General features: G+C 39.9%; 1 protein-coding gene across 1 annotated transcript in view; it reads right to left on the reverse strand.

The window, feature by feature from the left end:
* Window positions 1–16604, reverse strand: part of LOC115156992 (pappalysin-2-like) — a 72652-nt gene that overhangs the window by 35548 nt on the left and 20500 nt on the right. The window contains exons 6-9 of the mRNA XM_029704816.1: window positions 15337–15529; window positions 14971–15101; window positions 11612–11794; window positions 5517–5814 (exon numbers count right to left, since the gene is read on the reverse strand). Of these exons, the coding sequence (XP_029560676.1) occupies window positions 5517–5814; window positions 11612–11794; window positions 14971–15101; window positions 15337–15529 (805 nt within the window). The remainder of the gene's footprint in view (window positions 1–5516; window positions 5815–11611; window positions 11795–14970; window positions 15102–15336; window positions 15530–16604) is intronic.

Raw genomic sequence — 16604 nt, forward strand, 5'->3', positions numbered from 1 at the left:
CTATAGGGAGGAGGTAAGTGAATTGGAATTGTGGTGTCATGAAAACAACCTCTCCCTCAAAGTCAGAAAAACAAAGGAGTTGATTGTTGACTTCAGGAAGTTCCTCAGCATCCACATCACCAAGGACTTGTCATGGACCAAAACCACCACCACTCTTGTCAAGAAAACGCAACACCATCTCTACTTCCTAAGGCGGCTGAAGACATTTGGCATGCTGCCCCGAGTCCTCTCCAAATACTACCACTGCACCATCGAGAGCGTCCTGACTGGTTTCATCATGTCCTGGTATGGGAATTGCTCGGTCCATGACCGCAAGGTCCTCCAGCGGGTGATGAAGACGGCCCAGTACATCACTGGGACCGTGTTCCTACCCATCCAGGACATCTACTCGAAATGGTGCCTGAGGAAGGTACGCAGCATCATGGTCCCCACACACCCCAGCCACGAGCTGTTCTCTCCCTTACTGTCGGGCAGACGGTACTGGAGCATGAGGTCTGATACCAACAGGCTCAGAGATTGTTTGTCTACAAGCCATCAGACTACTGAACACTTGAACTGGACTGACCACCTGCTCTGATTCTCCACACAAGCATCCCCTCCTTCCCCAATACATGTGTAAATATTGTATTATAAATTGTGCCTTTCTGTATTATACTTATGCTCCAATGTTTAATCTATACTACTGCCATTTACTGCATGTTCGTCTTTTTTTTTGTATTTAATTTTACATTTCAATGGACGATGTTTACCATGCGTATCCCATACGACTAATGAAACTTGAAACTACTTAACCACCTACAGAGGGTCATCATCTACAGCTTCTATAATCATTATCGTTGCCTCTTCTCTATAGAGGGAATTTGACTGGTGCATCGTGGTAGGAACTGAACTGAGAATTTACTGCACTCACATTTTTTTATTGGGTACACAGTTTATAATTAGTTTTGTATTACTGTATTGGACAAAACTGTATAATTTTGAATTAATGGTCATTACGATTGTGATACTCTGTTGTTGTGCATTGCGCTTGGAACATACAGTTGCAAGAAAAAGTATGTGAACCCTTTGGAATTACCTGGATTTCTACATAAATTGGTCACAATAGACAAAACACAGTGTGCTTAAACTAATAACACACAAATTATTGCATTTCTCTTGTCTATATTGAATACATAATTTAAACATTCACAGTGTAGGTTGTAAAATATATGTGAACCCCTAGGCTAATGACTTCTCCAAAAGCTAATTGGAGTCAGGACTCAGCTAACCTGGAGTCCAATCAATGAGACGAGATTGGAGATGTTGGTTAGAGCTGCCCTGCAATATAAAAAACACTCACAAAATTTGAGTTTGCTATTCACATGAAGCATTTCCTGATGTGAACCATGCCTCGAACAAAAGAGATCTCAGAAGAACTAAGATTAAGAATTGTTGACTTACATAAAGCTGGAAAGGGTTACAAAAGTATCTCTAAAAGCCTTGATATTCATCAGTCCACGGTAAGACAAATTGTCTATGAATGGAGATAGTTCAGCACTGTTGCTACTCTCCCTAGGTAGTGGCCGTTCTGCAAAGATGACTGCAAGAGCACAGCGCAGAATCCTCAATGAGGTTAAGAAGAATCTTAGTGTGTCAGCTAAAGACTTACAGAAATCTCTGGAACATGCTAACATCTCTGTTGAGTCTACGATAAGTAAAACACTAAAAAAAGAATGGTGTTCATGGGAGGACACCATGGAAGAAGCCACTGCTGTCCAAAAAAATAAACATTTCTGCATGTCTAAAGTTCGCAAAAGAACACCTGGATGTTCCACAGCACTACTGGCAAAATACTCTGTGGACAAATTAAACTAAAGTTGAGTTTAACGATGTGTGGAGAAAAAAAGGGCACAGCACACCAACATCAAAACCTCATCCCAACTGTAAAATATGGTGGAGGGAGCATCATGGTTTGGGGCTGCTTTGCTGCCTCAGGGCCTGGACAGCTTGCTCTCATCAACGGAAAAATGAATTCCCATGTTTATCAAAACATTTAGCAGGAGAATGTAAGGCCATCTGTCTGCCAATTGAAGCTCAACAAAAGTTGGGTGATGCAAAAGAACAACGACCCAAAACACAGAAGTAAATCAACAACAGAATGGCTTCAACAGAAGAAAATACAAGTTACAGACGGAATTCAAAATGGATAAAAAATAATAACAATCTCAGCCATCTACAATCAATACCACATAATGACAAATGGATAGTGCAAATTTATTGAATATGAAATACTTAAATATCTCATGTACATAATTATTTACACACCTGAGTCAGTACATGTTAGAATCACCTTTAGGAGCTTTGCACACCTTGATTGTACAATATCTGCATATTTTTTTATTTTATTCTTCAAGCTCTATCAAGTTGGTTGTTGATCATTGCTAGACAGCCATTTTCAAGTCTTGCCATAGATTTTCAAGACAATTTAAGTCAAAACATAACTAGGCAGCTCAGGAACATTCAATGTCGTCTTGGTAAGTAACTCCATTGTATATTTGGCCTTGTGTTTTAGGTTATTTTCCTGCTGAATGGTGCATTTGTCTCCCAGAGTCTGTTGGAAAGCAGACTCAACCAGGTTTTCCTATAGGATTTTGCCTGCGTTTAGCTGTATTCTGTTTATTTTTATCCTAAAAAACTCCCTAGTCCTTGCCAATGACAAGCATGCCCATAACATGATGCAGCCGCCACCATGCTTGAAAATATGAAGAGTGTTACTCAGTGATGTGTTGTGCTGGATTTGCCCCAAACATAACCCTTTGTATTAAGGACAAAAAGTTGTATTACTTTAGTGCCAAACAGGATGCATGTTTTAGAATATTTTTTATTCTGTACAGGCTTCCTTCTTTTCACTGTCATTTAGGTTAGTATTGTAGAGTAACTACAATGTTGTTGATCCATCCTCAGTTCTCTCCTATCACAGCCATTCAACTCTGTAACTTTTAAAGTCACCATTGGCCTCATGTTGAAATCCCGGAGCAGTTTTGTTCCTCTCCAGCCACTGAGTTAGTAGGGAAGCCGGTATCTTTGTAGCGACTGGATGTATTGATATACAATCCAAAGTGTAATTAATAACTTCAACATGCTTAAAGGGCTATTCAATGAACACTTTTTTTAACCCATCTACCAATAGGTGATCTTTGTGAGGCATTAGAAAACCTCCCTGGTCTTTGTGGTTGAGTCTGTTTGAAATTCACTGCTCGACTGAGGGACCTTACAAAAATTGTATGTGTGGGGTACTGAGATGAGGTAGTCATTTAAAAAATCATGTTAAACACTATTATTGCACACAGTGAGTCCATGCAACTTATGTGACTTAAGCAATTCTTTACTCCTGAACTTATTTAGGCTTGCCAAAACAAAGGGACTTGCCATAACACTTATTGACTCAGACATTTCAGCCTTTCATTTTATATGAATTTATAAAAAATAAAATCAACATAATTCCACTTTGACATTATGGGGTATGGTGTGTAGGCCAGTGACACAAAATCTCAATTTGATCCATATGAAATTCAGTCTGTACCACAACAAAATGTGGAAAAAGTCAAGGGGTGTGAATATTTTCTGAAGGCACTCTAACCTGTAACACTGGGGTAAAGTGATCTGTTCTTGCAATTTGTAGTCTATGACATTTCAGATTTACATATGATACTTTTTCACGAAGTAGTTTGGATGTAGTGAACTAGTTTTTCAAAGTAACTTTAATTATGTAAATGATATATTTGTTTAGCTTTAGTGTAGCTTAACTTCTTCCAGTGTGAAGTAATTGGTAGCTTGGTAAACTTTATATTCAGAGTAACTTCCCCAACACTGTTTCTTGCCTTGTGTATTTGTGTCTAGTCACCTAACCTTGCAGTAGGAAGCAGTGACCTTAAACCTAAACTGGATGTACAGTGGGCACGGTGATATCCTACCTCCTGTCCCAGGGCTATTGAGCTGTTTTGGTCAGCTCCAAACTATAAAAAGAGCCTACCCTTGATTTCCCAGCAGCATTGCTTGATTACCATTGTCTCCGGCCAGCTGTAAAGAATACCTACAAAAATGCACATTATCTACTCTCTCAGGCGTGTCGGATTTCCTCCCGCTACAAATTACCCTTATTAATTATGGATCAGCTCTAAGAGCCCTCTCTCTCTAGCATTCCACCGGAGGACATTTTACAGGAGTGTGTTTTTTTGTCAGGACTTAGACTCTGTGTAGTTTTGTGCCTTAATGGACACTGAAATGATACAATCAGTTATTAATGTACAAAATAGTAGAAACCAAAAGATGAAGGTCAGGGGGAAATAATACATCCTTGACCATGGATTAACGACATCTACTCCTATTTTACACATGCCCCAAAAGTGATTTTTTTCACTACTAATGGACCAAAAATGTGAGTCTATTTTTAAGGATTAGGATATCAAGTGCAAAACAATCTTGCTTTGCCAGATATACCTCTTGGTGGCAGTGTAGACTCAGTCAGTCACAATGCTTAGCCTTCCTTTAATTTCTCTCTTGCAATACACTCCACTTCTCTCTCTTCACCCCCTCTTCCAAATGACAGGCCTCTCACTTATCATATACTAACCATGATGAGCATACAGTGAAGAGCCTTCAGCGAGAGGAAATAGCTGAGGAACAGGTCCAAACAGAAACTGGTGTTTACTGTTTCTGCTGGTCACATTTGGTTTATATTCCAGAGACTGCCTCTCTTCCCTCCACATAACTTAATTCCCCTTGGTTTTTACATCTTTTTGCACTTACAGCTGCTTGTGGAACTTTTAGAGACCAAATGTATTCCTCAACGTGACCTCTTCAGCATATCCACCTACTCCCGCAACTAAGTGCTTGAAAAGAAACATCCCAGAAAGTGTTTGTGAAAAATTACAAAATCATTCACAAAAAATGCTAATGATGATGCTAATATAGAATCCAAGCAGACTTACGAATAAAAGTAAGCTGGAACAGAATAAAAAACAAAGAACACTTAAGTTGTTAAGTTGATTCAGATAATCAACTTAACACCTTTTCTCACAGTGTGGGATAAAAATTATTTGACGTACGCCGGAATCCACTGAAAAGTTTTTTTGAATAAGGCCCTTGATGTTGATTTGTATCAGTAGCTACGGCTAAAAAGCATATTGAATACATTTGGTTTTTGTGTTGCGAAAACAATACCAGACCAAAACACTAGAATTATGAATATCTCAGCTTCTGTGGCTATAGAAGATTGCATTGTTTGATCTTTGTAACTGACATACATTATCATCGGGATTTTTTATTTCTTTGTATTTTTGGGCCCAGTTCTTGGAGCAGTGGTACATGACCTCCAAACAATAAATCTGAGTCCGCACAGGAGAACTTTCTGGTCTAAGGGCAAAGTATTTGCAGAATTCCAGAGTGTAAACAATACATCTGTGTCGGCACAGGAGAACTTTCCAGACTAAGTTCAAAGTATTTGTCAGTGTCAATCTTACTTGTGTCAATCTTACCTGTCTGTAAATGTAAGCAGAGTTTGCTGGACCAGATCGCCTGAAAACGCTGGTTGCCTGACAACTCGGTAGATCAGAGGCTGGCAACTGGAGCAGAGAGGATTGTGGGGGCCAGAAGTGAACAGGATAGCATCAATCTCCATCTTCTCATCAAAGGTGCTCAGTTTGACAGCTGCCACCCTTTTTTCGGTGTGCACACGTAGAGTGAGGGGCACATCACAGAAGACGTGCTGTGGACCCATGTCAAAAGACTCGTCTGTGTCTGTTATTAGCTCGATGTTGGCGATCGCCTGGTTATCTGTAGAGACAACATGGGGGACAATAATCACCTGTATAATCAAGCAGTTCCAGAGTAAAATGCATATGCTTATCCCTTTATTTATTCATAAACACCTAGAAAAAATACTTGGTGTGACTTGACATTACCTGCTAAGATGAACAGCCAAAGAATTATGATTCCGGTAGACAAAATGCGTGGCTTGTATTGTGGAGAGTTTCAATAATTGCTAAATGTATGCTGTTGTCACCCCATCTTCAAGAATGGCCTTTTTCCCTTCATTCAGATTACAACCTCCCACTTTCGGTTATTTGAAAATGAAAACATCTCCAAAATATGTCGGAATCGGACAATATTAGCTAAAAATGCCAACATCGGTATCGGCCCGATGTCTAGTTTAATGCCGATGTGCAAAGACGATGTCAAAGCTGACCTGCATACCTATATAACGTAGGTACATGACAAAATGGCGCCATGTAAAATTTGTACTACATGTGCAACACAGCATTTCTAACCTAGCCCACAATATCTGCTGTGTGAATCGAGCAGTCAACAAGTTGAGCAGTCATTTGAAAGAGTAAGAACATTTCAGCGAGACAACTCAAAGGTGAAATCCATTAACGCCAAGATAATGGATTTCATTGCCCTTGACAATCAACCGTTCTCTGTCGTGGGTGATGTTGGCTTTCGCGACTGGTCGAGCACCGGTACACACTACCAAGTGTGCTATTTTTCAGATGTTGCCCTACCGGAGTTACACAGTAATAGTGTCACTGCTATTAGCTTCACGACATACTATGGAATGCCATTTGGGTCTTTGCGTGTCAAAGAAGATACACGTCAAATAACACTATTTGACAATAACACTATTTGACGGGTTAAATAAGCTTTTAATTTGACACATCAAATAACAGTTCTATTATAGAATGTTGTGTTTTCTGAATTTGCACATGCAAGCCAAGTGCCACCACCACTATCAGTAGCACTGTCCAAGCTGTCCAAAAAAGTCTGCAAACAAGCAAACACCGGCCACGAACGATGTGTTTACAATACCGCTTTGGTAATACAGCATTATTTGTTCGACCGCAACTTCTGGGGTAGCTAGCTAGTTTTATCTTACTTAGCTAGCACCAATACAACCAGCCTGAAAACAATGACCAGTAGAAACTGTAGTCATTTTCATTATTCTTAGCAATGATTTAGGAATCCTTGTGAATAAGTATTAGCTAGGTAGCCACTTGTTGTTCGCCTATTGAAATTGAACTTCAGTTCATGAAAATAAATAGCTAGCCAACTACTTAACCCTGTTGCCCAAAGCTAACATTATAAGCAGCCAGCTAGCTTCATTTGGCTAGTGAGGCTTGACCAGACCGGGTTGGGTTGTGTTGTGAAGCTAGCCACAATAAGGATGACACCCACAGTACACAACTTTGAAGAGTTAACGCAAATATTAGAGTTGTAGCTCTTTTCGTGGGACTGTGACTGTCACCCCCCCAGTCAGCCTATTGTGTGGGTTGACATTCATATTGCACTGTGCAGCTTTACCTACGGATTGGGGATCAATTAAATGGGGTAGCAGTCTACTCAATACCCAATATATTTTTTCCCAACATCCTCCTCAGAGTTATCATACTCCAAAACATCCACGCAGTATTGTTTTTCCTCTGGAATAGTGTTCAATACACAGAGTAGGTTGACAATAGATGTGGCTCAATTCACAGTTGTTTCACAGTCCCGCAATAAGAGCTACAATGCTAATGTTCTCTGGGTGTCACTGAGTAGACTGATAACCCATGTCATTGATCCACAATCCATAGGTAAGGCTGTACAGAGAAATAAGTATGCCCCCAATGCAATTCTAAAGTCCAGTGTGATTAACAAATTATTGTCTTTTGTTGATTTTATACAACAACATTCCAACCTGTTTAGCATGATCTATTCAATGATGGCATAATTCTACTATTTGTATTCATTCGCATCACTGTCAATTACATACTTTTATTTTGAAGGCTAACCAAATAGTGTTATTTGACGTATTTGTTTTGACATGCAAATACCCAAACGGCGTTCCATAGAAATCCAGGTTGAGAATGAAACAACTGAACGAATGAACAACGAAACAGCAAAGCAAGTAAGTGAAACAAATTAACTTTTTGGTCAGTGTGGTGTGTGTAACCTTTATTTAACTAGGCAAGTCAGTTAAAAACAAATGATTATTTGCAGCCTAGAAGGCCAGCATCATGGAGTCGCCTCTTCACTGTTGACGTTGAGACGTGTTTTGCGGGTACTATTTAATGAAGCTGCCAGTTGAGGACTTGTGAGGCATCTGTTCTCAAACTAGACACTCTAATGTACTTGTCCTCTTGCTCAGTTGTGCATCGGGGCCTCCCATTCCCCTTTCTATTCTGGTTAGAGCCAGTTTGCGCTGTTCTGTGAAGGGAGTAGTACACAATTTCTCACATGGAATAGTCTTCATTTCTCAGAAAAATAATAGACTGAAGAGTTTCAGAAGGTTCTTAGTTTCTGGCCATTTTGAGCCTGTAATCAAACCCACAAACGCTGATGCTCCAGATACTCAACTAGTCTAAAGAAGGCTAGTTTTATTGCTTCTTTAATCAGGACAATAGTTTTCAGCTGTGCTAACATAATTGCAAAAGGGTTTCCTAATGATAAATTAGGCTTTTAAAATTATAAACTTGGATTAGCTAACACAACGTGCCATTGGAACACAGGGGTGATGGTTGCTGATAATGGGTCTCTGTACGCCTATGTAGATATTCCATAAAAAAATCTGCCGTTTCCAGCTACAATAGTAATTTACATTAACAATGTCTACACTGTATTTCTGATGAATTTGACGTTATTTTAATGGACCAAAAATTAGCTTTTCTTTCAAAAACAAGGACATTTCTAAGTGACCTAAACTTTTGAACGGTAGTGTATGTAGCTTGTTTTTGTCCCAGGTTCAGGAATGGCTGAAAAAATGCAGCATTTACTTGGAGCTAACTCTGCAAATAGGACTGCTGGGTGATTCGATAAGCCACAGTCAAACGATCAATAGTATAATAATACTATTAGCAAATGTGTTTATCTTCCATTTACAATCTGTAGAAACTATGAGAATAGAAAGGTTCAGAACTTTTGTGAAACATCATAGCACAATGGAAAAATATATGGCAACTAGGAATGAAAATGGGATGGTCTTTAGAGATAGTTGGGAGGGGTTGAGGTTAGCTGAAGGCTGGGACTAAAAACAAATCAAAGATAACTAATGTAAAATATGCTGTCTGTGAAATGTATGTAGTATGTATCAGCTGGAAGTGGAAGCCAAAGTATTGTTGTCCATTAGTTTACTCCAATTAGGGAAGGGGTGGTAGGGTTTGGGGAAAATAATAAGGAAAATACATGTAGTTAGTGTACTCCAATTAGGGGAGGTAGGGTTAGAGGAAAATAAGAGATTTTTTATATATATATATAAAAAAATCTATATATATACATATATATATATACATACACACAGTGCATTTGGAAAGTATTCAGACCCCTTGACTTTTTCCACATTTTGTTACGTGACAACCTTTTTCAAAAAAAAGTTTTTTTTTTCTTCTCATCAATCTACACACAATAGCCCATAATGAAAAAGCGAAAACAGGTAAAAAGAAACAAACAGAAACCTTATTTACATAAGTATTCAGACCCTTTGCTATGAGACAAGAAATTGAGCTCAGGTGCATCCTGGTTCCATTGATCATCCTTGAGATGTTTCTACAACTTGATTGGAGACCACCTGTGGTAAATTAAATTGATTGGACATGATTTGGAAAGGCACACACCTGTCTATATAAGGTGTCACAGTTGACAGTGTATGTCACAGTAAAATCCAAGCCATGAGGTTGAAGAAATTGGCCATAGAGCTCCGAGACAGGATCGTGTCGAGGCACAGCTCTGGGGAAGGGTACCAAAACATGTCTGCAGCATTGAAGATCCAAGAACACTGGCCTCGATCATTCTTAAATGGAAGAAGTTTGGAAACACCAAGACTCTTCCTAGAGCTGGCCGTCCGGCCAAACTGAGCAATCGGGGGAGAAGGGCCTTGGTCAGGGTGGTGACCAAGAACATGATGGTCGTTCTGACAAAGCTCCTGAGTTCCTCTGTGGAGATGGGATAACCTTCCATCTCTGCAGCACTCCACCAATAAGGCCTTTATGGTAGAGTGGCCAAATGGAAGCCACTCCTCAGTAAAAGGCACATGACAGCCCGCTTGGAGTTTGCCAAAAGGTACCTGAAGGACTCGCAGACCATGAGAAGCAAGATTCTCTGGTTTGATGAAACCAAGATTGAACTTTGGCCTGAATGCCAAGCATCACGTCTGGAGGAAACCTGGCAACATCCCTACAGTGAAGCATGATGGTGGCAGGATCATACTGTGAGGATGATTTTCAGGGCAGGGACTGGGAGACCAGTCAAGATCTCGGGAAAGATGAACAGAGCAAAGTACGAGAGATCCTTGATGAAAACCTGCTCCAGAGCTTTCCTTCTTAATGCGTTTGAGCCAATCAGTTGTGTTGTGACAAGGTAGGGGTGGTATAGAGAAGATAGCCCTATTTGGTAAAGGATCATGTCCATTTTATGGCAAGAGCAGCTCAAATAAGCAAAGGGAATCGACAGTCCATCATTACTTTAAGACATGAATTTCAAGAACTTTGAAAGTTTCTTCAAGTGCAGTTGCAAAAACCATCAAGCTCTATGATTAAACTGACTCCCATGAGGACCGCCACAAGAAAGGAAGACCCAGAATTACCTCTGTTGCAGAGGATAAGTTCATTAGAGTTAACTGCACCTCAGATTGCAGCCCAAATAAATGCTTCACAGAGCTCAAGTAACCGACACATCTCAACTGTTCAGAGGAGACTGCGTGAATCAGGCCTTCATGGTTGAATTGCTGCAACAACAAAAAAACACTACTAAAGGACACCAATAATAAGAAGAGACTTGCTTGGGCCAAGAAACATGAGCAATGGACATTAGCCTGGTGGAAATCTGTCCTTTGGTCTGATGAGTCCAAATTTGAGGTTTTTATTTCCAACAGCCGTGTTTTTGTGAGATGCAGAGTAGGTGAACGGATCATCTCCACATGTGTGGTTCCCACCATGAAGCATGGAGGAGGTGTGATGGTATGGGGATGCTTTGCTGGTAAGATTGTCAGTGATTTATTTAGAATTCAAGTCACACTTAACCAGCATGGATACCACAGCATTCTGCAGCGAAATGCCATCCACTTAGTGGGACTATTATTTGTTTTTCAACAGGACAATGACCCAAAACAAAGGGCTATTTGACAAAGAAAGAGAGTGATGGTGCTGCATCAGATGACATGGCCTCCACAATTACCCAACATCAACCGAATTGAGATGGTTTGGGATGAGTTGGACCGCAGAGTGCAGGAAAAGCAGCCAACAAGTGCTCAGCATATGTGGGAACTCCTGCAAGACTGTTGGAAAAACATTCCTCATGAAGCTGGTTGAGAGAATGCCAAGAGTGTGGCAAAGGGTGGCTACTTTCAACAATCTAAAATATATTTTGATTTTTTAAACAATTTTTGGGTTACTACTCGATTCCATATGTGTTCTTTCATAGGTCTGATGTCTTCACTATTATTCTACAATGTAGAAAATAGTAAAAATAAATAAAAAACCCTTGAATGAGTAGGTGTTCAAAGTTTTGATATATATATATATATATATATATATATATATATATATATATATATATATATATATATGCTGTTGGAGACAATTAGAATGAACCTGGGACCCACCGGCTGAGACGTATGTGACCCACACAGTGAGGCTGTCAGGGACCACAGGGTGGAGGAAGCTCAGCATCAGGACGCAGCCCTCGGTTTCAGGGCAGGGAGACGTCACATTGGCATCATACAGGCTGAGCTCTGGACTCCAGGCCTGTAGGCTGGGCTCACATGGCTGGTATACATCTGGAGGGCCTGTAAACACACACACACAGATCTTGTTTTACAATATATACATATATAGACACCTACATGCGTCCCCAATGGCACACTACTTTTGACCAGGGCCATTTATGGAATATGGTGCATCCAAGCATTTGAGGGTAGTTAGTTTTACCAGCCCCATCCCTCAGCTTTTTACCGAAACAGGTAGTACACTTAATTGTTTCTACTGCTGATTGACACTTTAAGTAGTGTACTATCTCAGTTTATTTTATGATTTTGAATCACTGAAAAACCATTACTGTACTATTATTAAAGAAAAAGGCTACTGGAGAGTACCAGTGATGTTCTGAGGGAGCGACATAGAGATCTTGGGAAAATCACACAACCTGGCTGTGGACTGGACTGGTCTTCTCCAAGCCACCCTCTAGAACACAACATACCCATGTGCAATTTCACACAGGAAGGAAATCCATGCCTTAACAATGTATAAAGCATGTTCATTTCCACAAATGGGAAACGTAGCAGGTAGTATGTCTCAGCAGAGCACTGAACTAAACTGTTAGATGGAGAGAGGGACAGAGCCTGCAGCGGTAGCCCCAGCCAGCCAATGCCTGAACATCCACAGCTTCCACAGCTTCTGCTATTTGCACCCAATGTGGCTGCTTCACATGTGTGGATTTTTTCAGGGTAAACATCAGCACGCCAAGTCAAACTATAAAACTAAATTGGTCAGATAAACAGAGAAAGGCCTCAACACAGGCCCAGATTAATCGCTGTATCAGATGTGGTAAACGGCTCCCACAGGAAAGCCTAGTGCTTCAAGATCTTAGTGTATCATCCTTCCTGCTTTCAGCAACTTAACAATGCCACTACTTTTCCCTTTCTCAAGATTAAATAGACTCCCCAGGTTTGGAAATGCATGCTTGGGTTTCAGTGGAGGAACACATCAAAGGGAAGATCTGTTTCTGTGAAAAGAATGAGGTATACAGTATGTTGTATGCATTTTTTATTAATTCAGTCAATGTTTAAAACTTAACTAAATCAATTCAGAGGCCTAACAGTTTAATTCATTTGTAAAAGGGTAACAATGGTACTGGGGTGGAACATTTTGACTTGTTTTCATATAGGCTGCGATCTAATGCAAGGTGCGTTGTAGCGAAGTGCACTATTTTAATGGCAATTTACGCTTGAACCAACATGTGCAGCGTTTACCATGAATACGATCCCTGCAAACATCTTTGAAAATGCCTTTAAAAAAACTGCAAAAAAAACTGGTCAGCTGTGTAGTGTGCTGCGCTATAACGTGATTGCATTTAATCCCGCCCTAATCAACCTTAACTTCTTTTCCTGTTAAACCTAGAATCTGCAGCTAAAACAAAAGCAAAACGGACACCCGCCTCTGTTTTTGTAAAAAGCTGAGGTATGGGCCTGGAGAAATGTAACCACTCTCAAATTCAGAGTCAGAGCTATGGATGCAAGGACTGACCATTCATGTTATCAAAATTATCGTTTTAACCATGTTTTGAGGTTATAAAGTGTTTGTTTAAATTTACGTTATTTACAAACATTGGAGTATTATATTTTGGGTTCTGATGGGGTACAACAGTTGAACTAAGCTCATGAGGCATTTATAAGTTATATTCTTCCATAATCAATGGGTAAATATAATACATTTATGTCCAAAAATTGATGTAGGAACTGCAGATTTCCCCTTTAAGGGAAGGGAACACAGCCACCTCGCTCTCCAACCAATTTCCATTTCCATTTTAGTCATGTAGCAGACGCTTTTATCCAGAGTGACTTACATATTCATACTTTTTCATCTGTATCATTTTGGGGCAAATTTATTGAAGAGGAAATTCAGCAACTCTTAGAGGAACGTTGAAATTGATAAATGCTTCTTTATTGTTAAACATAAAACCAACGTATTTCGTAAACAGTTTTACAGACTGAGAAATTGTTGTTTTTTTAGAATGGCCTCCAATGGGTTCAGGGACCAATCACATGGGAATACAAAAGAAAACATAATTTGATTTGTCAATGAGTTGCATTTATTTTCTTCTTTGCAACTCATTTACCAATCACATAATGTTTTGTATTCCCATTGTGATTGGTCCCTGACCCATTTGAAATATACAAAAGCCTCCTTTATTTTTAAAACTGTAAAACTCTTGATTTCCTATTCTAAATTAAGTTCTCAAGACCCACGAGTGAACACCTGGCTTACACATGGACAAGCAGGTAAGATGACTCTCTTCCCCCCATAAATTACACTACAGTACACAACAAAAGCCAACAGACTGTCTCTCCCCAGAACTGTGGATTCCACTCTACTGTCCCGGACAATGCTGTAATTGTCTTTATCGTCATTAAAGTACAACATGGAAGAAACATCACCACCTCTTTTTTTTTTCAAAGCACAAATTCCATCTGAGGATTTCCACATATTTGGGTAGAATTTCTAAAACGTTTTATACACGTCATGTCAAAAGACTGGGCTTCTCCACACTCAAAGAATCTTGATTGGAATAATAAGAAACATCTGTTACATGAAGCATAAAGATTCAAAGCAGTACAGGATACACAGTTTTTATGACAGTTCACTGTTGGATGGCACCCAACAGTGCCAAAAATTGACATTGCCAAGCACCCTGTTTTTCTTATGGCCAAAACAAGAGAAGCTCTTTAGCCTGGCAACTATTATTTTATGATTTTCTTATTTTTCTTCCATACAGTCTTTATCCCTGCACGCACCTTACCCACAGGAGAATAAGGGATCCTCCCTGCAGAAAGGTAGAACTTAAACTGTAAGTAACTGAATGTTTTGTGAATGTTCAGAATGGACATAATAACACACTAAAATCAATGAGATTAAAATCAATGATTTATCAGATGATGAGTATGTGCTCACTTTATTATGTTTTTGCAGTGTCAGAGACATGTCACTGAGTGTGCAATGTAACTCGGCCTTGAGACTACTATCCTAGACTAGACTGGCTACTAGTGGCTAATGGAATTGTCATAATATAAATAATATATGCCACTTAGCAGATGCTTTTATCCAAACCTATTTACAGTTGTGCATGCATACATTTTAGTATGGGTGGTCCCAGTGGGAATTGAACCCACAACCCTGACGTTGCAACTGGCATGCTGTACTTAACTAAGCCACACAGGCCCATGTGTGGCAAAAGAGAAATACTGACCAATAGCTTCTTCAGGTGTCCAGTATCCGGAGGAGTCACAGACCCGGGGTGAGGTGGCCTCATACGCATACTGATGGAACACACCGTCTGCCTCACAGTACCTGCAGTTTACACTATCCACTGTAGGGGAACTGTTAAGAGAGGTGCTCAGATGTAAGTATCAGAAAATCTTTGAAAATATCATTATCATTCATAAATATCTGTGTCTGTATCCCAAATGGCACCCTATTCCCTTTATAGTGCACTATGGGCTTAATGGGCCTGTGGTCAAAAGTAGTGCACCATATAGGGAAAAGGGTGTCATTTGGGATACATATCTCATTACTGCTGATATGAGGAAAAACTTTAGCTACACACTTATTCTACCTTTGATGTAGTGGCCCCCTTACAGGTGGCAGCCAATGAATGGAGACAGAGTCTGAGCTCTGTCGAATCACCATGGGCTTGAGAGGGATGGGGGAGGGCCTTCTGTTGTTCAGCCAGTTCTCGTAGACTAGATCCATATAACAATGCATCCGAGCTACTTGATTTGGTGTGAAATGGTTGGTGCAGTTATCGTCTGATGAGAAGAAGTGAAAGTAGAGTCAATGTTCCTAGCGGAAATCATCAAACGGCATCAGAATTCTTGTGCTTACGTACTCCCTTAAAAATGAGTGTGCTTGCGTACTCCCTTAAAATACCTTCTCTTGTCCATTTCAGTGGCGACCCATCATTCAGGGCAGGTGGGGCGGAGATATGTATACTGTAGCTAAGAAAGTAATACTAAGTGTATGTTGTGTAGTAAGATGTTAGTAGCCCATGTGCCTCACCCTAATAATTTGGTCTATTTACACCTCTTTTTTGGGCTTGCCTGTTTTGCATGTTATTTTGGCATTTATACATGTCACATATCAGTTTGCAAACAATGTAAAACATATATCTATCATTGAGTTAATAAAGCAGCATACTAACATGTTCTCTTTTTGTTTCCTTGAGTAAGGCAGCTCTAAAATGCAGGTGTTTAAGCCTAGCTCAGTGCTTTCATTAAGCCTAGCTCAGTGCTTTTTTTTGCACCGTGTTTGGCTCAGTGTTCTATCACTCATGGGGACACTACGTCATAGGCAAGTCTAAGGGTAGACTTAAAAATTCTAGCCCCTTGGGTGCTGCCATAGAGTTACATAAGAAGTGCCCATCCAAGAAGGCTCAAGGTCACTGGCCACAGATCAAATGACATCAAATCACATTATATGTACAGTAGGTTTGATTGGACTGATCATGTCAACAGAGCTGTCATCATCATGAATCAAGTTGACAATCTACTGGCAAATCCATTTTAAATCCAAGTCCTATGAAGAGAAATAATCAATAAAATGTATCGGTGCTCATCGGCCATTGGACATAAACATGGCACAACAAGTTGGAAATCGCAAATTCAACAATGATTGGTTTGGAAGGAAACAGTGACAGTGGCTGTGTGGTCCCAAATCTGGGATTAAGGGGCTCTTTTCCAAGTTTAAAATGATATATAGTCAACATTGGCCATGCTGTCAATGAAGCATGGTTTGTGCCGCGCTCAAAATAACTTTACTCGGAACTGCGAAAACTTGACTTCAGTAAGTTCAAGACAAAATACGTTTTGAAAGGTCATCCAACTC

This window comes from Salmo trutta, chromosome 21 (genome assembly GCF_901001165.1).
Source record: "Salmo trutta chromosome 21, fSalTru1.1, whole genome shotgun sequence".
Lineage (NCBI taxonomy): Eukaryota > Metazoa > Chordata > Actinopteri > Salmoniformes > Salmonidae > Salmo > Salmo trutta.